Here is a 22854-nt window from a genome sequence, read left to right as displayed (position 1 = left end):
CTTCGTGCTCCGGCTCGGATGGTCTGTCGCTGCTAGCCACGTCCGCGGTCCTTGAGCGTCAGATTATGGAAGATCTGCCCAACAATTCGGCGAATGCGATAAACACGACGGTGGCTTCATACCCCTCTTCGTCAGCAACAACACCGCTTCTCGCGCAGCAGCAGCAGCAACAGCAGCAACAACACCACCACCAACACCTTCAGCAGTCTTCGGCAGTGCTTCCCCACACACTGCCACCGCTCCAGCCAGGCAATCCTGTTATGCAGCAGCCCCCCTACGGGAGCTATCCGCACACTCCGAGGACGCCGGCTACCCCTAACTCGCCGACTTCGACGGGCACCATGGCGAGCTACCCGCCTCCTCCGCCGCCCAACGCCGGCCGTGGCGGTGCCTATCCGATGATGGGTAACAACACCTATCAGCAGCAGCCGTACCCCGGCGCGTCATCGAGTATGATGCCGCAAACTACTACTGCATCGTCGCACCCCCAGCCCATCGCTCCGGCACCCGCCACGGGCGGCGGCCGAGCTCCACCCGTCCTGCGCCCCATGCCTGCTGGTGGAGTCATGTCTCAGCCGGGAATGAACTCCCCGTATGGCCAGAGCCCGCTGATGCCCCAGACGTCGATGATCCCGGACAGCGACCCGCCTACGCATGTGGTGGGCTCGCAGGGTCGTCGAGGGATCCTGCCCAGCGCCCCGGGCAGGCCCGCAGCTCCGGCCGCTGGGTCGGCCCAGGCGAAGAACCAGATTCCGCAGAAGGATGCCGATGGAAAGTTTCCTTGCCCTCACTGCACCAAGACGTACCTGCACGCGAAGCACCTGAAGCGTCACTTGCTGCGACGTAAGTTCCCCATCCTTACCTTGACCTAGTCCAATGTGGGCTTGACTTAACGTTCCCCACCGGCGCAGACACCGGCGATCGGCCGTACATGTGCGTCTTGTGCCACGACACCTTCTCTCGCAGCGACATTCTCAAGCGTCACTTCATCAAGTGCTCTGTCCGCCGCGGCAACCCGACTGGTGCGAGTCACTTGTCCCACCCTCAAGCGCACGTCAAGAAAAATGCTGCGGCCCAGCAAAAGACTGTGGGTGCTGAGGGCGACGTGAATCACATGAACGGTATGGGAAACATGCCTGCCGACGGGATGGTTCATCCGTTTGGCATCATTCCCGCTTCTGATGGCATGAGCAACGTGGCCAACGATCAAAGCCAGCTCTCGAGATCTAGCAGCATGAACAGAGTTGCCGACGACGCGAACCGCGATAGGAGAAACATGACGGCCTCGGTCATGGGCGCGTCGACGCGGCCCGGCAACTTTGATCAGACGTACAGCAGTGGCGAGGTCGCAAACAACATGACGGCGAACATCAACCCGCAGCTGGCCAACTACAGCATGCCGCAGAACCAGAGCGGAATGCCTATGTTTGGAGGCTCAGGCTCGGCCGATTGGTCGCAAATGTTCCAGGCTGGTGCGCACTCTACCTACGTCAATTCGAGCCCATCTAATACCGAACAGGGACAGATGCAGACCGTAACCAACCTCGAGCCTAACCCCAGCTCCGCCGGAGCGGTCGGCATTCCTGGCGACAATCCCACCGACTCCTTTGACTTCCCCTCGTGGGGAATCCCGTCGTCGTACTCGGACTCTTCTTACCAGCAACTTTCCAGCAAGATCCTCGCCTTTTTGCGCACCCCGACTACCGTTGCCGCCAATCCTGTCACTGTCAGCATACTTGATTTTTCCTTCCGCCCTGATAACGTCCGCGTTTTCCTGGAGAACTACACTCACTTCCATGCTCACCTCTCGATCCTGCATGTTCCCACCTTCCGTGCCCTCGAGGCGCATGTCGGCCTTTTGGCGGCCATGTGCTGTGTAGGGGCCTGCTATTCGGACCGAATGCCTGCCGCGAACCTCCGCGAGATCATGGACCTGTTGAAGGCGGCTCTCGAGAGCTCATCCCGCATGTTTGCGTCACTGATGCAGATTGGTGGCTCAGAGGTTGGGTATGAGTGGGCCTCGTTCGGAAGCAGCAAGACAGATGTCGAGGAGCTGCAAGCAATCATGCTTACCCAGGTTCTGTTTACTTGGCACGGCACGCCGGCGCAGCGCGAGAAGGCCCGGAGAACGTTCCCCTTGATCGCATCGTCGGCCCGCCAGGCCGGTTTGCTTCGCCTCTCGACGGATGCCACGATGCACAGTCCGGTTCACCAGCCGGATTTCTCGCTGGAGAACTTCAATATTTCCCAGTTCAACTGGCATAGTTGGGTCGAGCAGGAGAAGCGCATTCGCCTCATGTACATGATTTTCGTCTACGACGTCGCTCTCGGGCTGTACTTCAACGCTGGCCGCGAGTTTGACCCCTTGGAGGTTCGCCTCCCGTTGCCGGCAGACGACGCAGCCTGGGATGCGAGCGACATCAACGAATGCGCCGAGGCACTGGGTCTTTGTGGCTCGGACGCTGCCAAGATACGCAACCCGGACGGGACCCGCAGGAGCAACCAGCCTGAGATGCACTTGGTCCTGAAGGCGCTTCTCGACAGCAACTATCGTATCCAGCCCGGATCTACCAATCTGTTTGGCAAATTTATTCTGATTCACGCGCTTATCGGGATGATGCGGCAGGCGCAGCTGGAAGGGGGGTCGGCAATGTTGAGCCGTTCGAACACGCCTCTTCCTGCCCATGCTTGGTTCCTCGGGGCTCAAGGCAGTCCCGGATCGGCCAACAGCGGGCGAGCAACGCCGGTGGATCTCGGAGCCAACGTCTTGGATGCGCAGACGGTGCGGGTCTTCATGACCGCGCTGGACAAGTTCAAGGCGAATTGGGATCACGACATGGCGGCCCAATTCCCGCCGTCTGCGGCTGTCAACCCACGCCGGTATGGTTTCTCACGGGACGGGATTCACTTTTACTGGCTGGCGATGTATTTGCTCAAGAATACGCGGACGGCGGACCTGCAAATGGCGCCCGATGAACGGTTTGCGTTGGTCATCCACATATTGAAGTCAGTGAAGCAATGGGTCTTGACGGACGGGGCCTCGCGAGGGGAAGAGATGGGATCGGTTGGAGAGATTGATGCGTCGTACGGGGCCAAGGATGTGACGCTCGACATGACCCAGCTTTTTCGACCTCTTCCCACAACGGTGAGAAGGTCGCCAGGTTTTGCGGCTGCTCAGGCAGGAGCCATGCGGAACCAACAATAACGGCGCCGGCGTGATGTGGCTGGAGCGAACTTGGGCACGCTCTTCCTCTGCATCTACGGCGTTTTCATTTTGTGCTTATGTTTTCGCGGGAACTGTTTTTCTCTTTGCTTTCTTGTCTTCTTTTTTTCTCTTTTCCCTTTTCTTTCTGCACCTGCCTCACATTCATCGGGGTATCTCCTGATTGCCTGGAGCCTATCTCTTTCGAGAAGCGTGGCGGTCTCCCTTGTTGCATCAGAATGGCACAACGGTGGGGTATTTACTTGCATCATGAGGATGGGGTTGCGGTGATAGATTTCCTACGGCTTCTTCCTGCATTAGAGACCGTTTCACGTTTGACAACGACAAATAGACCGAGAGAGGCGCGGCGGGCAGGTGGTTCACGGGTCTCTTCTTCGGACGAGGGGAGTCCGCAAAGGTAGTTCGCTGATGGAGGTTCCGGGCTTCGTTACCGTCATGCACTAGCTGCCAGTTCTGGTCTTCACGAGGAACGTCGGCGGCTCCCTTGGCAGAGCTCTCGACGGATGTGCTCCCGAATGGGGTGCAAGGGTGGCGATGGTGGTGGCGGTGGAGATGGTCGCTTGTGAAAAGCAGGGCAGAAAAGTTAGGTGGAGCTATCACGCTGGGAGGAGGAAAGCTGGGCTGAAGGCTGTACATCATTGTCAGGCATTACATACGTTGTGTTAGAGAGTGCTGGGCATCGCCAAAGTAGTAGAGGCCGAAATCAGCACGGCAATAAAAGTTGTGGTTTTTCACTTTCCAGCCATGGGCGTGTCTATCCTGCTGATTTTGCCGAGCCCGCGTTGGTCCGCTGTTGAATGTCTCATGCTTGTGCGAATCGCCGTTCGGTCCCGGGGGAGCTCTTCGCGTATATCCACATCTCGCGCCTGGCCCAGAGTCCTGCAGCCCTTCAACCTCCAGCCTGAGTAAGGTGGGGAGACCTTCCGGCCGAGGGTAGATACGGTCGCCGCCGGTGGCCTCTCTCTCTCTCCGTTGGTCTCTCACTCTCCTGCTGAACTTCTGAACACTCCACCAACCCTCTCCCGCTTCTTCCCCCATCCAGCCCCGCTCCTCCATTCCATGCAGTGCCTCGTCTTCTGAAGCCCTTACCCAATTAAATGCTCTCCTCCCCGGCCTCCCACCACGGGCTATATCCCTCCCTCCGTCGCTCCCTTCGCCCCAGCCTGCCTGGCTATGGCGAAGAAGAAGAAGAAGCAGCCGACGACGAAGTAGACGAAGAAGAAGAAGAAGTAGAAGAAGAAGACGACGACGGATTTGCCGCCGCCGTAGCCGCCCGCGGCACCGCGTGGATGCGCGGCGTCATGCGCTCCAGCGCGGCCCGGTCGGCCTCGCTCGGCGTCAGCCCCAGCTTCGCCTCGGCCACGTCGGTGAAGTACAGGCCCAGCAGGCCCCAGACGACCAGGCCGGCGCCGAAGGCGGCTTTGGTGCGCGGGCTGAGTGCACGGTAGGATCTGTGTGCGTGTTTTTTTGTGAGAATGAGAGGCGCAGAGGTTGGTTTGGTTAGATGCTGGTGAGGTTGTGGGAGGAAGGTGAGAGTGAGAGATGGCAAGAGGCTGGGGGGAGGGGAAGGGGAAAGAAACGGAAAGGGAAAAACTGAGCAAGGGGGAGGGGAGAAGAAGAGAGAAGAAGAGCATTGCGAAAAGGGGGAAAGGGGATGGTGTGAGGAGGCAGGCTGAAGAAAGACTGGACGGCACGGCACGGGCTCACTTACTGCCAGAGAGTCATGGCTTGATGTTTAGGTGTGCTTAATGTTGTATTGACAGGGGTATTAACGAGACATGATGTGGACGAGTGATTGAGTGAGCGAGTGTCTTGAAGTTGTGACTTGTAAGTCTGTTGATGAGATGCGTGGTATGGGTGATACCGGGAGTTTTTGCTGACAGCTGCTGCCGGCTGTTGTGAATCCGCGACACTGTTTTGTCCAGACCCCAGACACACCCAGGCTCAACGCTCGGACCACCCAAATTTTCGAGCCTTCGAGCCTGCGAACCGCACTGCGAACCTGGAGCATTGTGATATCGACGACCTGCTGGAGCTGCCTGTCTGGACTACGGAAAGCCCAGCGACCCGGCGATCTCTCAATCAGGACGAAGCGATTAGGCTTGCCGTGCCGGGCCGGCCATTTCCAAGTTCGCAACCTCTGTCCTCCGCCCTCCCTGCCACAATGGCCATGGCCGCGTCGGCGGCGCTGCGGCCCTCAATGGCCCCCCTAGGCAGGATATCGGCAGCCGCAGCAGCAGCAGCAGCGACAGTAACAGCAGCGCCGGGCCGCACACAAACTGCCGCCTTCTCCACCTCGGCCGTGCTCCTCAAGCGCCACAGATACCCCGGCGCGCGCTCCAACAAGGACTACAGCAAGAAGCGCGGCGAGTCTGCACTCCGGCGCACCGGCACGCGCTGGCGGCTCTCCGTGTCGGACGAGCCGCTGCCGCGGCCCGTGCCGCGCGACCAGCTGCCGGCCATCGAGACGGACCCTGACCACGGCCTGTGGGAGTTCTTCCCGGACCACAGGACCGTCGCGGCCGCGCCCGAGGAGGACGCCAAGCACGGCCGCAGCTGGTCGGTCGAGGAGCTGCGCCACAAGAGCTGGGAGGACCTGCACCGCCTGTGGTGGGTGTGCGTCAAGGAGCGCAACCGCATCGCCACGGGCAACTGGGAGCGGAACAAGAGCAAGCTCGGCTTCGGCGAGGCCGAGGCGCTGGGGAGGGACCGCGAGGTGAGCGAGACATCATCATTCCCCTTTTTGCCACTCGCGAGAGACCAACTGTTGGGGGAGCTGTCCATGCTGACGGGTTTGTCTGTTTTTTGTATGTTTAGGTCCGGGCTACGATGCGCGCTATCAAGCACACCCTGACGGAACGCTTCTACGCCTGGGAAGACGCCGTCAAGCTGGCCAAAGACGACCCCGAGGTGAACCTCTCTGGTGACGGGCCGGCGTTTACGCCGAGCCACTTCCTCGAGGGAGAGGAAGAGGCGGCGGTGGCGCCGGCGGAGGAGAAGGAAGGAGAGCAGCATGCCGCTGAGGGAGCGGAGGAGACGGCAGAGAAGACGGCGCCGGCGGCGGTAGCTGCTGCTGACCCGGCGACGATACCGGCATCCAAGCCGCAGGCTGAAGCCCCGAGGTTATGAGCGACAGGGGAGAACCGGAGCGACTGAACCGGCATTGTATTCTCTTGAAGGCTGTCTGTCTGTCTTGGGCAGCAACATCGGCACTGGCGCGAGACTGGATGCATGCCCGTGTATCATCATACCTACCTTGCCTCTGCTACGGCATCTTCTGTACAGATAGTGTAAATTGTTGAGCATCCTGGTTGGGCGTGTACCTGGGTCCTTGTCCTGCCCGTCAACCGAGATGGCGCTGTGCCCGTGACAGTTAGCATGAGCGGCGAGCTTAATATCAGAATATCAAAATACGCAGCGAGTTGCTCGAGCATTAATGAGTCGAGACCAGCCCCAGACCGCCTGTCTCGGCCACTGTCGAATCACAGCTGGTCGCGGGCCGTTAGTGAGCTCCAAACAAGTGCCCCAGAGCGGGGCTCTTCCACCCAAGCTCGGCACCCCTTCAATGCACCCCCCCTCCATCCCCACCACAGCAACCGCTTGGGTGCCGCTGCCCACCTTACACCTCCTATTTCCCTGACCTGGAAACAAGCCCGACGTACTAAAGCAACTTCAATTTTGGATCTGGTGCTCAAGCATCAAGTCCAAGCCGCGAGTTCTGAGTCTTTTCAGGCGTACATCTCTCACCTATCTCTCTCTGTTTTCTCTTTTGACCTGGCTTTCCGCCGGAGCTCGCCGACTTTCGCTCCTCCGCAGCTCTCCAACAGCTCTACCTTGTTCAGTCCCTCCTCCTCTCCTCCTGCTCCTGCTCCTCCTCCTCCGACAACGGCCGAGACGTAGACCATGGCGGACGAGATTGCTCCCGAGTACGACGTCATTGTGCTGGGCACAGGACTGACCGAGTGCATCCTCTCGGGCGTGCTCAGCGTCAAGGGGAAGAAGGTGCTGCACATCGACCGCAACGACCACTACGGCGGGTGCGTCTTCCCAGATCCTGTTTCTTTATCCCGTTTCTTTTGCTCTGATGGTGTATGATGTGACGATGTAACTGACATGGTCTTTCTTCCCTTTCCTGCAGCGAGGCCGCGTCGGTCAACCTCGAGGCGGTATGCCGTTCCTCCCGACCCCGACACCCCCTTCCAGTTGATATGTTCCTGTTCCCAGCTTTGGGCTCTAACTCGACACCCCGTCTTCCGGACCAATAGCTCTTTAAGAAGTATGGCAACTACGCCGCCGGCACCGAGCCGTGGAAGCAGTACGGCCGCCTGAACGACTGGAACATCGACCTGGTGCCCAAGTTCTTGATGTCGTCGGGCGAGCTCACCAACATCCTCGTGTCCACCGACGTCACCCGCTACCTCGAGTTCAAGCAGGTTGCCGGCAGCTACGTCCAGCAGGGCGCCGGGCCCAAGGCCACCGTCGCCAAGGTGCCGTCGGATGCCGCCGAGGCCCTGCGCTCGCCGCTGATGGGCATTTTCGAGAAGCGCCGCATGAAGACCTTCATTGAGTGGATCGGCCAGTTCGACCCCAAGGACCCGGCCACGCACAAGGGTTCGTGCCTTTATCCTTTGTCCCGCTCTCTTTTTTCTTGCTCTCTGGAGCCCGCTGTTTCCGGACGGCGGGTTTGGTTAACAAGCGCTGGTTTATCCAGGCCTCGACATGAGCACCTGCACCATGAGGGAGGTCTACGACAAGTTCGGCCTCGAGCCTTCCACCAGGGACTTTGCCGGCCACGCCATGGCCCTCTACCTGACCGACGCCTACCTCGACGTCAAGGGCGGCGCCCCGGAGGCCATCGAGCGCCTGCGCCTGTACGGCAACAGCGTGGCCCGCTACGGCAAGTCGCCCTACATCTACCCGCTGTACGGCCTGGGCGAGCTGCCCCAGGGCTTCGCCCGCCTCAGCGCCATCTACGGCGGCACCTACATGCTGAACACGAGCGTCGATGAGGTCTTGTACGAGGACGGCAAGGCCGTCGGCATCAAGGCCACCATGCGCAACCTCGAGCCCGAGGTGAAGTTCGAGACACGCGCCAAGATCATCATCGGCGACCCGAGCTACTTCCCGGGCAAGGTCCGCGTCGTCGGCCACGTGCTGCGCGCCATTTGCATCCTCAAGCACCCGCTCGCCAACACCAACGACACCGACTCATGCCAGATCATCATCCCGCAATCGCAGGTCGGCCGGAAGAACGGTGCGCGCGCCCACACTACAACCCCGATCCCCGTCCTCCTTGCTTTCCCCCGATGGACCAAGACACTGACCCTCCCCCCAACTTTCCGCAGACATCTACATCGCTTGCGTCTCCTCCGCCCACAACGTCTGCCCCAAGGGGTACTGGATCGCCATCGTGTCCACCATCGCTGAGACGTCGGCGAACCACCACCTCGAGCTGGCCCCGGGCATCGAGCGCCTTGGCCGGATCGAGGAGCAATTCATGGTGAGCCTCCTTCTCCTCCTATCTGACTACATAACCAGTCAATCCTGTACCTGAAGAAAAAGAAGCTATTCTAACCAAAACCCGCTGCTACAAAAACACAGGGCCCGCCCATCCCGCTGTACGAGCCGCTCGAGGACGGCACCAAGGACAACATCTTCATCTCCAAGAGCTACGACGCCACCAGCCACTTCGAGACCACCACCGACGACGTCAAGGACATCTACCGCCGCCTGGCCGGCGAGGAGCTCGTCGTCGAGGGTTTGAGGGAGGGCATCCAGGTCGCAGCTGAGTAAGGGGGCTGCCCCAAGTCGGGAGGAGCCCGGGTGGGGTGGAAAAAGGTTCTTAGGAGGAGGTGAGCCCGGGGCGGGGGAAGGGGGTAGGTCCCCGGGAGAGGAGAAGGATGGGATGAGATACGGGGGTTGTCCTGTGCCGTGGTGTGGTGTGGTGTGGTGTGGTAGTGACGGTGAGGAGATATAGGCGTAATACACAACGAGTTCACAGCCATCATCAAGCCCTGCAGTAGTCAACGACGACAGGGCCCATCTGTCTGTCTGACTGCATGTGAGATCTTTCTGGCGCCGCTTTCGGCGGGTATCCATCCGCCTTCTATCGTCGTATGCTTGCTCGTTCGCTCGCTCGCTCTGCGTCTACGGCCGTTCTTCGGTCCCGCAGTTCCCTCTCTCGCTCGACATCGCTCACAGTAATAATAAATAGCCTTGGTAGTAACAAGGCAAAATGATGTAACTGAACGTTGTCAGTCAGACAGTCAGACAGTCGGTTAGACGGGCAGACAGACAGACAGACAGACAAACAGACAGAGAGACAGTCAGTCGGTCAATCACTCAGCGAGACAGCAAGTCAGAAAAGTGCTCTCCCATTCTCCCAAAACGCAAGAAGCACGGCAGCTAATCAACAGCCAAATTGAACACAACTGAACGAACATCATGGAGGGTATTTTCAGTTCTGGTTTCTCCCTCCTTTCCCCTTCCTTCCATATCACCACCACCAGCCCCCGCCACCTCTTCGCGCAACCATCGTGGTCAGTCAGGCCACACATGACATGAAATAACTAAGGAGTGCCAGCACGACAGGGACCTAGCACCCATTCCCGCAAAAGTGCCTTCTCGGGATGTGGCATAGCCTCCTGCTCTGAGCATAGCCCTTCCTGCTCCATACATGCACCACGCACGAAAAATCGCGTTGCCACCCAACCCAAAAATACCGCTCAGCGACGAGAAGTCTTGCCGATGGTGCGCTTGCCCGAGAACTATAATCCACATGGGAAACAAACAGATTAGTCACAGTCCCCTGAGCGCCTTTACCTCCAAAATCGCGGCGGACAGGACAGCACAGGACAAGGCAGGACAGCAAGAGACTTAGACTTACCAAGTGCTTCGGCATGGTGGCGGCAATGTGGCGGTCGGCCTCGCCCTGGCGGGCCATGCGGTTCATCTTGCGCTGGCTGAGCTTGGCCTGGCGCTCGGCCTTTGTGCGGGCCGTCTCGTTCTGCACGCCGTCCTCGCGGCGGTTGGTGGCCGCCACCGAGCGGGCGCGGCTGCGCGACCGCAGGCGCTCCCTGGGCGTCATCTCCGTGTCCACGTCCATGGCGTCCGGGTCGGCCGTGCCGGTGCGGCTGCGCGCGACCGACCGCCCGCGGGACGGCTGCAGGTCCTTGGCCCGCCCCCGCAGGTTGATGGCCTCGGTGTCGACGCCGAGCTGGTCGAGGTGGTCCTCGAGCTGCGAGAACGGCTTCTTCTGCGCCTTGCGCGGGATGATGGCGCGGTTCTTGAGCGACTTGCGCATCTTGGCCTCGTTGCGGATCAGCTGTTGCTTCTCGCGGATGTACTCGGCCTGCTCCAGGATTTCGGCCTCGTCCTCGTCGTCAATGTCCTCGTCCGACTCGTAGAAGCCTTCCCTCTCCAGCCTCTCTTCCTCCTCCTCGAGCGCCGCCATCTTGGCCTCGATATCGGGATCGATGAAGTCGTACACGTTCTTGCCGTCGAAGATCTCCGGGATCTTGTCGTACTTCCACGACGGGTCGTCCAGGATGTAGTCTTTCCTGAGATCGACGTTGTAGACACCAGGCCCGCCGTTGGCTTCCTCGATATCCCGTGCCAGGATCCTTCTCTCCGGGTCGTTCTTGTCGTACTTCTTCAGGCTCTTGACGGCCTCGGGGATGAACGTTTCCCTCGTGACGCCGCCCATCGGCTGGGCCACGTGGATGCGAGCCATGACTTCAGTCAGGCGGGACCCAAGCGCACCGTTGCTCGCGGTGCCAGCCTTGAGCTTCTGAGATACCCGCTCAGCTAGCAGCCGCTCGCAAACGAGGTTCTTGACGTCCTGTACACCGTCTTGCGTGGCGCACGAAGCACGTAGCAGCTCGACGTCGCCCGACTTGGTCAGATCCTGCAGCTCGGCCTGCATCTCCGGCTCCAGCTCCTCGAAGGTCTTGATGTCCATCTTGTTGAGCACGACGAATACCATCTTGTTGGCAAAGAGCGGCTTAATCGACTTGAAGAGGTTGCATTGGGCCTTGAGTGAGTAGCCACATTGCTCGCTACGAGTCGTTAGAGACGCAAGAGACGATGTGCAAGCCAACGACATACCTGATGTCGATGAAGAACAGGATTGCGGCTCTGAGATGCGCGAGGGCAGTAACGCTTTGCATTTCGATGGTGTTCATCTCTTCTAGCGGGTGGTCGAGACTGCTCAAGTTAGCTTCCACTAAACATCAGGGGCGAAGCGCTGGGTAATCGGGTATGGTAGGCTCCCATGCTGGTGTAAGAGGCGGCGTAGACGTACATCCCCGGCGTGTCTATTACTTGATATCGAAGATCTGAAGTCAAAAAAGAATGGTTAGCTATTGCAGAAACTCAGGAATGCCACTCGCCCAGAACCTACATTTGTAGTCGAGATGACCGACGAACTGTTGTCCTGGAGTTAACACCGGTATGCTGCCGTGACATTTGCAATGGTAGTACGTACCAAGCTTTTCGTTGTCTAGCCTCCTGTTAGCAACTATCCGGGGTTCTGCCATTGTGCGCGTAACTTACGAATGCATAAGGCTCGACCGGGGTATCAGCCCGCGTCACTGACCGGACGAAGGAGCTCTTGCCGACGTTCGGGAAGCCAGCTACCAGCAGGGTGCGTGTGGTTGGGTTGATGTCAGGCAACCTCGCCAGGTGCTGGCGAACCTGGTCGAGATACTGAAGGGGATCTTTTAACCGCTTGATGAGAGTGGCCATACCTGTGAGCCTAGGGGTCAGCACCTTCCTTCATTTGAAGTGTCGCGGGAGGTGGGAAAGCTGAGAAACGTACGACCAAGAGCGGCCCTCTTAAGCTGCTTGCACTGGAACAGACTTTGCGAGTACTACACCATAAGTCAGCCTTGACCTTGGCAGCATGGAAAAACTCGCGGCGCATTGCTGTACCTTCAGCAGTCGAACGTAATCTCGAGAAATCGTCTCGATCAGGTGCTTCGCTGTCGAGACCTGGCCAAGAGCCACCTTGAAATGGTCGGCATCTTCCATGAACCGTCAGCGCCTCCGCCGTGGCCGTGACAGTTCCTCCGAGGAGCAACAAGTCGATCAAGGCTCACCGTAGAGAATGTTCATCAGGTCGCGGTGGAAGGGGTGTTGGTCCGTCAGCACGGGGAAGCTCGAGACGATCTGGCCGAGCTTTTCGCTGCATGTCTCCTGCGTGAACCTGGTTGCCGGAGTTAGCGCATGGTTCCGGGGAGCATTGTCTGTCCTGAGCTTATGGGCGCTGCTGCACTCGATCGGCCGGGGTGTACTAACTTGACCTTGCGGGTATAGAAGGCCCGGATTCTGCTAACTGTTGGAAGTACGGGATCAGCGACCGTCTCTTGATGCCAAGCGCAGCATCCCTTTCCCCGGGAGCACACATACTCTTGAATCCAGCACGGACTTTGTTGGTGTTTCGAGTCAGCCAGCAATTCACCAGGTTCGCGCCGTCGCTCCGATAAACATACTCTGAGTGGGCAATCGTCTCTGCGTGCGTCTGCGACATTGTCAGCCTACTTTCTGTTGAGAAATTGAGCTTTAGAATGCACGGTAACTTACGAGAGGACAATGTCGATGAACTCCTGTGCCCTAGATGCGGAGGGCAGCGTCAGTCTTATCCAAGTGGCACTCCGAACTGCACTAGTCGAGTCCTTACGTCGGCACAGGGGGAATATCCTTCCAGGCCATGGAGGGCGGCTTGCGGGATGCTGCTGTCCGGACCTGGAGAAAAGAGGTGTGTTTGGCGTTTCTGGTGTTCACAGGTCAGATTGAACCGACTGGGAGCACCTGGCGGGCGGTGTCGATAACTCGCTACTTGCCGCCCCGCAAATATTTTTTACAGACCGCACGAATTTCGGCTTGTCGATAAGATAAGAAGGCGGTGTGAACTTATCAAATCGGGTCAGGGGTCTGTCGCTCAGCTCCTGAATGGTGGGGCGGACCCTTCGATGGACCCTTGCATTCGACCCCACCAAGAAATTCACGATGGAGGGGCCTCTTGGAGGGGCTTCTTCGTTCTCTTCCCCCCTACGCCGGTCATAGGGGGGCTCGACAAACCACTCACTGTCCCTCTCATAGCATTGCCACTCATTGCTCTACTGATACGACTTCTCGAAAAAGTCACTCGTCAATTTTCAGACTACGGCAACGCAAAATGACCTCCCTCCCCGCCTACAAAGCCGACTTCCTCCGCGCGGCGCTCTCGGGCGGCGTGCTCAAGTTCGGCAGCTTCGAGCTCAAGTCGAAGCGGATCTCGCCCTACTTCTTCAACGCGGGCGACTTCTACCGGGCGGACCTGCTCGAGGCCATCGCGACGGCGTACGCCGAGGCCATCGCGGAGGCGCACCGGGCCGGCGCGCTCGGCGACTTCGACGTCGTCTTCGGCCCGGCCTACAAGGGCATCCCGCTGGCCACGGCGGCCACCATCCGGCTGGGCCAGCTGGACGCCGCCGCCTACGGCAGCACGTGCTACTCGTTCGACCGCAAGGAGGCCAAGGACCACGGCGAGGGCGGCAGCATCGTCGGCGCGCCGCTGCGGGGCAAGCGCGTGCTCATCGTCGACGACGTCATCACGGCGGGCACGGCCAAGCGGGAGGCCATCGCCAAGATCGAGAAGGAGGGCGGCATCGTGGCCGGCATCGTCGTGGCGCTCGATCGCATGGAGAAGCTGCCGTCGCCGGACGGGGATGACAGCAAGCCGATGCCGAGCGCGATTGGCGAGCTGCGGAAGCAATATAATCTGCCCATCATTGCCATTCTCACACTGGACGACATCATCGAGGGCATGAAGGGGCTGGCATCGGAGGAGGATATCAGGAGGACGGAGGAGTACCGTGCCAAGTACAAGGCGAGTGACTAGGCGGGGAACTGCGCTCTGATGAGTGAGACGCTTGCGAATTTTCGGAATGCATCCTGGGCCACCGCCCCCTCCGCTGGTTCAGGCGAATGCATCGCTGGGCGGTCTAGTAGTACATCGTCTATCCGGCAACAGGTGCAGTCCGTAAAAATGAAATTGATGAAATTGAGGGGTCAACGGGGAGGCGCCGAAAAGGGAGGTAAGCTAAAACGGTTGCGCCGCAAGCGAGCAAATTGCTCTCGTGGGGTCTTCAAAGATCTGTTAAAGCAATGCGCAACTCTTCTCGTCGGACGATTCGCTCCAACGTCGTAAGCGAGCCCTCTAAGCGACCGGCTTCACCTTCTTAGGAAGCGGTTCGCCTGGTTCTTGAGAATCTTCTGGTTGCTGAGAGCCGGCCGATGATTGAAGATCAATGGCCTAAGAATCGCCGTTGGTTAATCTCATGTACATACATACACAAGAGCCTCAACATTGGCTTGGGGAGAGGCGAGAAGAGGGTTTACATACCATGTTGTACCAGCCGCCTCCACCAAACTGCGCTTCGCTCTTGCCGAGACACTTGTACCCAGACCGTTGATAGTACGTAGCGAGGTGCTGCGACGAAAGAAGGTCGGTCAGTCGATCCAACAGCACAAACGCCCTCCTGGGCCCTTTTCCCTCCACAATCCACGCAACCGACAGAAACCGGCAGAGAACCTACCTCCTGGCAGATCAGAGCCACCCTCTGCACCAGCCCGCAGCTCTTCATCTGGTCGAGGAACGCCCGCATGAGCATCTGGCCGAGCCCGCAGCGGTGGACGCGCGGCAGCACGGCGAACGAGTGCAGCGCCACCGTCTTGCCGCCCTCCTGGTGTCCGACCGGCTCGGCAACGCGCGCCGACCGCGCGCGCCAGTCCTTGGGGTAGTCCATGTCGGCATCCGTGACGACGTCCCCGTGGGTCCGCGTCGAGATGGCGTGCGCGAGCAGCACGCTGACGGCGCCGTCGGCCCGGCCCGTCTCGACGGGACGCGCGAGCGCGAGCGTCTCGATCCCGAGGTCCTTAGCCTGCTCTGGCGCGATGGTCACGAAGAGGCCCAGGCTGACTTCCGGGCAGACGGTGAGACGGTAGGCGAGCTAGTGGAGGGGGGCATAACGAGCGGTGTTAGCTTTGGGTTGCAGGCTGGGTGGGACCGCTTACAACAGCAGGATGTATGTACATCCGTACTGCTGGGGTGGTAAGATGGCGGGGGCGAGACGTTGCGGTGCCTTGGACTTGCCTTTTCGGGCGACGCCCGGTGCTCCGGCTGGGTGAAGGCCGCATTCTCCAAGGCAATGCAGGCCTCGAGGTCGGCGACGGTCAGTGGTCGAATCGTCGGTACAAACGGCTTCGCGAATGGCAGAGCCTTCTTAAGTCGGTATTCCGGTTTATCCTTGGCCGCGCGTCTCCGTTTGCTCATCATCTTCTGCTGCTCGGCAAAGTCACCGTCGAGGTCCAACGACTCGTCTACCGCCTGGTCGTTCTCCTGGAATCGGCAAGGACTTAGTGCTTTCGAGCCCTGAACTGCCTCCGCAGCCTGTCTATCGGCGCCTGCCATACCTGCGCCGATCCCGACAGCTCGCTGGGCTGCAGTGGGCCAATTGATCGGACCGCCGAGTTCGCGAAGCGGGTGAAAAGTGGCTGGCGTCCGCTGTCGGGTTCGGCGGTCTTAGTCTCTGATTCGCCGGACGATTGCAGCGCGGCTTGCTGAGGTTGATGTTGGATGTTGTAGTTACAGGCTGGACGGTTTGCTGCCCGCTTGGGTCTTGCTGGGTAAAATCTGCGCTGTAGCTTTGTTAGGTAGGTAGTTAAAGAAAAAATAATTTTTCGAAAGCTATGACAACTTGGGTAGGCATAAAAAGAAGGGCAACAAAATTGAGAATCGGATGAAGTTTTGCGAGAATCACTGAGACCGGGAGTCGCGACTGTGTGGCTCGCTTGCTGTGCATGTATCGCCGTGTGGGGAAACACTTACCTTACGCACGTTCGACAACTCAGCAGGCCATGGCAGTTTGCAAGAGATGGCTTAGGTCAGGTAGATGAGTGATCCGAACAAGCTTGTCTGCAGGCCCATTGGCTCTGGGACATGTCGGTCAATACAATAAGGGGGTCAAGGAGTGTTAGGCCTAACGATTTTGATTGTCAATCCTTTGTTGTTGCTTAGAGGCTTGCTGGAGCTGGCTCAGGTGGTTAGGTAATTACGTAACATTACACAGTAGTTTTAAGGCATCGACCAAAGCTCATGTTTTTGCTCTTCGATTTTGCTCCTCAATATCTCATTTCCCTTGTTTAGCATTTTATTTCCTCAATTTACTCTTCCTCATTCATTCTTCAACTTATTTTCGCTATTTTTATCTTCCCAATTCTTCCCATTCTTGTCGTGATCTAGGTACTCAGCACATGTTGGTGGAGTTGAGCGCGAACAATTGAAGCAAGAGGTCCACGGCTACTGTGCTTGGGAAGCTCAATCGCGGGGTAGCAGCTGCCCCTCCTGACGTCACTCTGGTCGCTCCACATAGAGTGTTCTATCGCACGTGCAGTCAACAAACAGCACACGGCCCTCGTCAAGGTGAGTTTGGCTTTGGGTTGAGGCCAGGCAACCGTGCGAAAGCAGCAGCAAACGAAAATTTTGCGCGATGAAACCACAGGGGGTAAGATGAAGGGTGCGCAGGATATTCGCGGCGAGTCTCATCATGGACATGCGCCTCTTCGATGCGCCGCCAAGCAGAAAGCGGGTAGAATGTCCCGATATTCCACCTGCAGATTGCACATCACCCGCCCCGCTCCGTTTGATCGGCTTCCGTCCCGATGCTACCTACTCGAGCCGGCGGAAGGGAAGGCGCGCACGTTTGCGTGGGACGAGACGCTGTCAGGCTTGCGGCTGCAGATCGCTCATCCTGGACGGCTGCAGCACTGCATCGACGGAGGGTAAACTGCGGGTGGGTATCACGGAGCCCCGGCGCTTCACCGGTTAATACGGTGTGAAGCCTCCCTACTGTCCGCACGCTGGAGTCTGCTACTGCATCAAGCCGTTCTGAAACAGCAGGTGGCCGGCGGAGGGTAACACGGGAGGCGGCTAGCTTCCGGCCCGGGAGGATCGAGAAAGAGGGGACGAGTTTTTCTCAAAACCGAGGTAGTGCAGTCCGTCGTCGGGTGAGGAAGAGATTCTCGGCGCAATTTTGATGCTGCAACTGCGGGGACATCCGGGGAGTCGGTCATCTTGGGATGTACTCTATTAATATCTGCATCTGCACCAACGAGGATATCTGCAGAACAAGGAGGCACTACGACCTTGGTAGGACTGTGTGGGCTGCGGCTAGCGGCTCTCGACGCAGGACAAGGCAGAGGGGGGTGATGTGATTATGTACCTATGTACTCGTCGCGTGCCCAATCATGTCGTCCATGCCGAGTTCTGGCCCTGCGCCAGCGTCGAAATAACCTCCTTTTTCGTCAGCTGGGGCATCTCGGACCGTTGCCCTGACTGACTGTGGCGTCAATTCGTCCCTTTCTGACCGCCGGTTGTGTCCGAGAGCTCACCCGGAGCTGCCGCACGAGTGACATGCAACCGGCGCTGCTTCGCCCATACCAGAGTGCTCCGGCTTATGTATGTTCCTCTGCGCTCTTCCAAAGCGTTCCATTCGAGAGAACCGGGGAGATGTAAGTTCCATTCCGAGATGCAAGCGCTCCTTTTTGGAAGAGAGTGGCAAAAACAGCGCCGACCTATACTTCACTGTTGTCGCGGCAGTGCTTTGCAGCGCTTAACGGGACCTAGCTACCTTACCTTATTTGGCGACGCCAGTTCGCTGGTCCGTACCCCATGTCGTTCCGTGAGCTGCCTGTGTGGTGGATCTAGGCAACAAACGGCCCACGTCGGTGGCCTAGGTAGGCCCAATCGACCCGACCTTAGGGAGTAACACCCCTGCAACATCTGCTGCAGGCTGGGAGCTAAGCAGCGTTAGTCAACGTTACCTTACTAAGGTACCTAGCGGCTGGCTTCGGGTTTCCGCTGGACTTCACCGTGTCCAGAGACCGTTACGCCTCCCTACCTTACAAAGCTGCCAAACGAACTCCTCGGAGCCCCTCGTCGCTCAGAGTTAGACGTTTGCCTGTTCGCCTTACGAAAGGAAGCGGGGCGCAGACAAACGCTGTTTAACTTTTGCTTCCAGGTTTCGCCTTCTCTCATTTCTCCCACTTGTCTCGCGTCTTCACCCAACAGTGTCCCTGCCTGCCTGGCCCTCGAAAACCGCCCTCAAACACATCACGCGCCCCCTCAAAATGTGAGCTGAGCATGGGGGCCTCTAGTTCTGGGTAGGTATTCGCTTTTTCGTCGATGGGATACTGACACAGCCCAGGCGCATCACGCTCACCATCACCGACTCGGAGCCCCAAGGCGAAGACCAGGACCTGCTGTCCCTCGAGGTCTACCCCGAGATGACGATAGAGACCCTGCGCAGTTCCATCCAAGCCGAGACTACCCACCACCCCAGCGCCCAACACCTCTACCACAATGGCCAACTCATCACCGACAACTCAAAGACGCTGGCAGAACTGGGGATCGCCGATGGCGACATGCTCGCGCTCCACGTTCGCGACATGCGCGGCAGCACGACGGTTCCGGCATCAGGCCGGCATGCCGGCCAGGGCGGGGCCCGCGGTGCGGCGCGGCGCCCTGCGGAGCAAGACCCAGAAGTGATCCGGCTGCAGATCCTCGGGGATCCGAACCTGAGGGGCGAGCTGGCCCGGTCGAGACCTGACCTGGTGGCCGTGCTGGAGGACCCGCAGGCGTTCGCCCGCCTGTTTGCCGAGAGCCTCGAGCGGGAGCGGAGAGAGCGCGAGGAGCGCAGTCGCCAGATCCAGATGCTGAACGAGGACCCATTCGACCCCGCGGCCCAGGCCAGAATAGAGGAGATCATCCGCCAGGAGCGCGTCATGGAGAACCTGCAGAGCGCCATGGAACACAACCCCGAAGGTAATACTACCGCGCGCCGCCTGACACTGTAGCAATTTCTCTTCGGTGCCGCTGCTAACCTATCCTGGCCCCCAGTTTTCGGCACCGTGCACATGCTGTATCTCGAGGTGGAGGTCAACGGCTACAAGATGAAGGCGCTGGTGGACTCGGGCGCGCAAGCCACCATCATGAGCCCGCAGTGCGCCGAAGCCTGCGGCATCATGCGTCTGGTCGACAAGCGCTTCGCCGGCGTCGCGCGGGGCGTCGGAACCGCCAACATCATCGGCCGCGTGCACTCGGCGCCCATCAAGATCGGGCCGCTCTTCCTGCCATGCAGCTTCACCGTCATGGAGGGCAAGCAGGTGGAGCTGCTGCTCGGGCTCGACATGCTGAAGCGCCACCAGGCGTGCATCGATCTCGCCAAGGACAAGCTGGTGATCCAGGGGATCGAGGTGCCGTTCCTCGGCCCGGCCGACATCCCCAAGGAGACCGAGGAGGCCTTCCAGCGGGAACCGACGGTGCCCGGCCCCGCGGGCACCACCATCGGCCAGCGGTCCGGCGCCGTGCACGCGCCCGCCCAGGGATCATACCAGGTCGGTGCGGCCCCGGCTGCGCCTCCCGCTCCGCAGCGGCACACGTTCCCCAGGGAACACATCGAGCAGCTCATGGCCCTCGGCGCGTCGGAGCAGAGGGCGGTCCAGGCGCTCGAGGCGACGGGCGGCAACGTCGAGTACGCGGCCAGCCTGATCTTCCAGGACTGACCGGGTCTACACCTTCATCCCTCCCTTCCTTCTGATAATAGCTTTGCGACGACGTTAACGGATTTACGAAATCTTCCTCCGGCGGAATGGGATACACAGGGTTCCAGGCGCAAATGAGACACATCACATCTGCATGGGGCATGCCGGATCCATCTTGGGCTACGTTGCTCTGACTCGCGGTATTTACGCTTGGGGGGACCTGGGCACAAATGGTGGATGGGGTATACAGCTCGGTTTGCAGGACACACACAGTCTTTTCTAGAGGGCATCATGCTGCGGAGAGCTCGGGAACCACCTAGGGGTGGAGGGCAGTTAAGGGTAGCTTAGAACTCCACCGACATCGTTGCTCAGCCGGCTACCTCCGCTAAGTTGAGAATAGGTATTTGGAACACGACGGGCCGGGAAGGCACACCCAACTCCTTTAGATGCCCCTATTTTTGATTTTCCTGCACATCCGGCAGAATCCATGTGACCCGTACTCGGTGAGTACTCAACGAATCTTATACACACAGGGCTTCAGCACCGCCGCCTCGTTGACATGGTCCTCGTCCTCGTCCCCGCCAATGAACTTCTTCTTCGCCGCCTGTCCCTGTCCCTGCGCCGCTGCCTTCTCCGCCACAGCGCACTTCCCCTTCACCGCGGGCGCGGCCTTGACAAAGTGCATCCGCACAAACATCTTGTTGCTCATGTCGACCGCGCCGTCTCCCAGGTCGCGGTTGAGCAGGAAGCCGCGCCTGCGCAGGACCTCGACGAACGCCGAGATGTCCGTCTCCTGCTGCTTCTTGCCGCCGCGCGCCTCGGCGGCGCCGTCGACCTGCGCGGCGAGCTCGGCCAGGTTGGCTTCCTCTTCCTCTTCGGCGTCGTGCTGGCGGGCCGCTTTGGACTTCTTGCCTCCTGGTGCTGATGCTGATGCTGCTGCGGCGCCCTTCTTGCGGTGCCCCACGCTGTGGGCCACCACTGCCGAAGAAGACGATCCCTTTTTCTGCGGGCTGGCGAATCGGCTCTTGATCTCGGCGACCCACAGCTCGCCGCGCCAGCGCAGGACGCGGTAGGCCTCCTCGATGAAGTCGGTCCAGTTGGTGCCCATCAGGGCGAGGCAGAAGATGGCGACGTCGACGGAGCCGTCGGCGAGCGGGAGGTTGGCGATGTCGGCGCGAGTGACGAGCGGAGAGCCGCCTGTCTGCAGGTCGAAGCTGTGTATGTCGAGGTGCAGTTTGGATTTGAGCGGCTGGAGAGCCTTGGCCAGCTTGGCATCGCCGCAGCCTAGGTCGGCGACGGTGCAGGTTTTGGAGTTGGGCGGCTTGGGAAGGGGGAGCTGGGCGGCTGTGACGGGCTCGTTGCGGTTGCGTGGGGGAAAGCGGACTTTGGCGCGGGCTTTGAGGTCGGCGATGTACCCGTCCACGGGGTTCTCGGGCCAGACGTCGACTTGCCGGCGGAAGCCTTCGTGGTATTCGGAGAACATCTCGGGGGACTCTTGGAAGAGCTGGAAGGCCTCGGCCGAGGGGCGCGTGTAGAGAGTTTCATTGAGGTGGCGGAAGCGAGCCGATATCAACTTTTCGCGCATGGAGGCCTGGAGGGGGGTGAGCTTGGCCGGGGCCGGGGCCGGGGCCGGGGCTGGGGCAGGAGGTGCGGGTTGAGGTGCCGTCTGCGTCCCGGGTTCCTTGTCCTTCGGTTGCTGTTGATGTTTGGTGTTTTCCGTGGCACCATCTCCGGTCCCCTGTTGCTGCTGATGGTGCTTCTTCTTCTTCTTCTTCTTGTTTTTCGCCTTCTCCACATCTGCCGCCTTCTCCATCTCTGCTTTGTCTACCGTCTGCTGGGCTGCCTCGGGGGCATTCTCGTCATCATCGATGCCATTCCACTCGTCTACACCCTTCTCCCCAGTAACTGGAGAATCCCGTTTCTCATTCCTCTGGTCCTTCTTCTTCTGTCTCTCGCCGGCTTTGTCGACGGGCTGGTTCTGCTGCTTTCTGCTTTCTAGCTGGACAGCGCCGTCCTTGACTGCAGCGCTTCCCGGAGCTGAAGGCTCGTTTTGCGTCTTTTGACGCTTGCTGTGTTTCTTAGGCTGGGCATTGTCCGCCGGTCCTGACGGCCCCTTGCGCTCAATGACCTTTTCCCACAGGGGTGCAAGGTTCGCGGCCGTCACATTTTCTGTGCTCCCTGGGCGTTTCCGCTTCCTCGACGGCTTCGGCGCAGATGCCGCAGGTGCCGTTGAGCCCTGCGTTTCGACCTTCAGCTTCTCAGCCGAAATGCTGAGGCCCTTTACTGGAAACATGGTGGCAGCACTGCTATTGTTGCACCGTTTCCGCGAAGGTTGACGACCTTCGGTGTGATCCGAGGTTGTTGGCGCAGCTCTACCTCCGTGCACAGTCCAGCGTACGTCAAGCCCAGGCAGAAAAAAAAAAGTGGGGCGGCCTTATCACGGAGCCTACTGAGAGTGGTGAGAGTGGGGGGTGCAATCGGTGGTCGAGTTGGGGCCCCGCAGTGATCTTCCAAACATTCAAACCTTCGTGGACATACTGTAGTGTATGTGCACACCAGGGCTGACGAGCCTCGACCTGCCAACAAACGACGGCAAACATTCCACGCGGTGCTACCCAAGTTTCCGGCTGCGCTAGGGCAAACTTGCACCGATTCAACTCGGCAAGCGCCGTTTCAGCTAACGTTATGCCGGCCGAGACTAACACGGAGTGAAAGGCGGAGAAGAGTGGCCGACTGTCGTTGCAATATTTCTGCCGGTCCGGGAGCGGCGGACAACTGCGGCTTCCAGGTTTCTCTTCAAACAGCTTCGGCCTTTTTTACGGCTCTTTCTTGAACGACGGAACCTCCGTACATATTCCTTACTGAATTCTGTGTAGCTTCTGTCCACTGCGAGCATTGGACTGCACGCTCAACAAACCTTATTTCTCCCCGCTTCTCGGCCATATGCCACCGCTATTCTCGCCGTCTTTCCTCGTACTGATGTTTCCCACAATTGGAGCTCCCCCCATCCCCGTCGTCGCACCCCAAGCTGCAGTGTTGCCCATCGT

At 59.3% G+C, this 22854-nt stretch overlaps 10 protein-coding genes across 10 annotated transcripts; 6 read left to right on the top strand and 4 right to left on the bottom strand.

The window, feature by feature from the left end:
• The first annotated feature begins 793 nt into the window (after positions 1-793).
• THITE_2115684 (uncharacterized protein) lies at positions 794-3320 on the top strand. Its single transcript, XM_003653296.1, has one exon. The coding sequence runs from the start codon at positions 932-934 to the stop codon at positions 3203-3205; it is 2274 nt and encodes a 757-aa protein (XP_003653344.1). The 5' UTR covers positions 794-931; the 3' UTR covers positions 3206-3320.
• Positions 3321-4496: 1176 nt separating this feature from the next.
• On the bottom strand, positions 4497-4676 carry THITE_2021967 (uncharacterized protein; the record flags this gene model as incomplete). The annotated part of the gene is made up of 1 exon (XM_003653295.1): positions 4497-4676. A coding segment is annotated over one exon (180 nt), but the record flags the coding sequence as incomplete, so codon positions are not given.
• Positions 4677-5185: 509 nt separating this feature from the next.
• On the top strand, positions 5186-6656 carry THITE_2115678 (uncharacterized protein). The gene is made up of 2 exons (XM_003653294.1): positions 5186-5939; positions 6041-6656. The coding sequence occupies exons 1-2, from the start codon at positions 5388-5390 to the stop codon at positions 6350-6352; spliced, it is 864 nt and encodes a 287-aa protein (XP_003653342.1). The 5' UTR covers positions 5186-5387; the 3' UTR covers positions 6353-6656.
• A 232-nt stretch (positions 6657-6888) lies between these two features.
• On the top strand, positions 6889-9226 carry THITE_161129 (uncharacterized protein). Its single transcript, XM_003653293.1, has 6 exons — positions 6889-7260; positions 7362-7389; positions 7489-7834; positions 7935-8477; positions 8569-8723; positions 8825-9226. The coding sequence occupies exons 1-6, from the start codon at positions 7127-7129 to the stop codon at positions 9014-9016; spliced, it is 1398 nt and encodes a 465-aa protein (XP_003653341.1). The 5' UTR covers positions 6889-7126; the 3' UTR covers positions 9017-9226.
• A 338-nt stretch (positions 9227-9564) lies between these two features.
• Positions 9565-12934, bottom strand: THITE_66333 (uncharacterized protein; the record flags this gene model as incomplete). The annotated part of the gene is made up of 14 exons (XM_003653292.1): positions 9565-9990; positions 10110-11280; positions 11330-11428; positions 11526-11559; positions 11625-11649; positions 11709-11723; positions 11777-11970; positions 12042-12093; positions 12155-12246; positions 12322-12428; positions 12521-12557; positions 12715-12743; positions 12806-12835; positions 12903-12934. 14 exons carry the CDS (start codon positions 12932-12934, stop codon positions 9949-9951), a joined length of 1959 nt encoding a protein of 652 aa, XP_003653340.1. The 3' UTR covers positions 9565-9948.
• A 364-nt stretch (positions 12935-13298) lies between these two features.
• Positions 13299-14105, top strand: THITE_2075745 (uncharacterized protein; the record flags this gene model as incomplete). Its single annotated transcript, XM_003653291.1, has 1 exon — positions 13299-14105. Exon 1 carries the CDS (start codon positions 13401-13403, stop codon positions 14103-14105), a length of 705 nt encoding a protein of 234 aa, XP_003653339.1. The 5' UTR covers positions 13299-13400.
• A 462-nt stretch (positions 14106-14567) lies between these two features.
• Positions 14568-15677, bottom strand: THITE_2144480 (uncharacterized protein; the record flags this gene model as incomplete). The annotated part of the gene is made up of 4 exons (XM_003653290.1): positions 14568-14696; positions 14803-15216; positions 15360-15605; positions 15645-15677. 4 exons carry the CDS (start codon positions 15675-15677, stop codon positions 14568-14570), a joined length of 822 nt encoding a protein of 273 aa, XP_003653338.1.
• A 2882-nt stretch (positions 15678-18559) lies between these two features.
• On the top strand, positions 18560-19154 carry THITE_2115663 (uncharacterized protein). Its single transcript, XM_003653289.1, has one exon. The coding sequence runs from the start codon at positions 18689-18691 to the stop codon at positions 19118-19120; it is 432 nt and encodes a 143-aa protein (XP_003653337.1). The 5' UTR covers positions 18560-18688; the 3' UTR covers positions 19121-19154.
• A 277-nt stretch (positions 19155-19431) lies between these two features.
• THITE_107180 (uncharacterized protein) lies at positions 19432-19861 on the top strand. Its single transcript, XM_003653288.1, has one exon. The coding sequence runs from the start codon at positions 19454-19456 to the stop codon at positions 19826-19828; it is 375 nt and encodes a 124-aa protein (XP_003653336.1). The 5' UTR covers positions 19432-19453; the 3' UTR covers positions 19829-19861.
• Positions 19862-20209: 348 nt separating this feature from the next.
• THITE_2115659 (uncharacterized protein) lies at positions 20210-22260 on the bottom strand. Its single transcript, XM_003653287.1, has one exon. The coding sequence runs from the start codon at positions 22098-22100 to the stop codon at positions 20319-20321; it is 1782 nt and encodes a 593-aa protein (XP_003653335.1). The 5' UTR covers positions 22101-22260; the 3' UTR covers positions 20210-20318.
• Between the last annotated feature and the right edge of the window lie 594 nt (positions 22261-22854).

This window comes from Thermothielavioides terrestris, chromosome 2, assembly GCF_000226115.1.
Source record: "Thermothielavioides terrestris NRRL 8126 chromosome 2, complete sequence".
NCBI classification, from domain to species: Eukaryota; Fungi; Ascomycota; class Sordariomycetes; order Sordariales; family Chaetomiaceae; genus Thermothielavioides; species Thermothielavioides terrestris.
The sequence above is the reverse complement of the archived record's forward strand: the minus strand, read 5'-3'. Positions and strand labels throughout refer to the sequence as shown.

Excerpts from the sequence above, each read along its gene's own strand:
- THITE_2115684 (XM_003653296.1), top strand. The coding sequence starts at position 932 with ATGTGCGTCTTGTGCCACGACACCTTCTCTCGCAGCGACATTCTCAAG.
- THITE_2115678 (XM_003653294.1), top strand. The coding sequence starts at position 5,388 with ATGGCCATGGCCGCGTCGGCGGCGCTGCGGCCCTCAATGGCCCCCCTA. Across the intron at positions 5,940-6,040 it reads CGCTGGGGAGGGACCGCGAG|GTCCGGGCTACGATGCGCGC; the intron begins GTGAGCGAGACA and ends TTGTATGTTTAG.
- THITE_161129 (XM_003653293.1), top strand. The coding sequence starts at position 7,127 with ATGGCGGACGAGATTGCTCCCGAGTACGACGTCATTGTGCTGGGCACA. Across the intron at positions 7,835-7,934 it reads GGACCCGGCCACGCACAAGG|GCCTCGACATGAGCACCTGC; the intron begins GTTCGTGCCTTT and ends TGGTTTATCCAG. Across the intron at positions 8,724-8,824 it reads GGATCGAGGAGCAATTCATG|GGCCCGCCCATCCCGCTGTA; the intron begins GTGAGCCTCCTT and ends ACAAAAACACAG.
- THITE_2115663 (XM_003653289.1), top strand. The coding sequence starts at position 18,689 with ATGCTCGCGCTCCACGTTCGCGACATGCGCGGCAGCACGACGGTTCCG.
- THITE_107180 (XM_003653288.1), top strand. The coding sequence starts at position 19,454 with ATGCTGAAGCGCCACCAGGCGTGCATCGATCTCGCCAAGGACAAGCTG.
- THITE_2115659 (XM_003653287.1), bottom strand. The coding sequence starts at position 22,100 with ATGTTTCCAGTAAAGGGCCTCAGCATTTCGGCTGAGAAGCTGAAGGTC.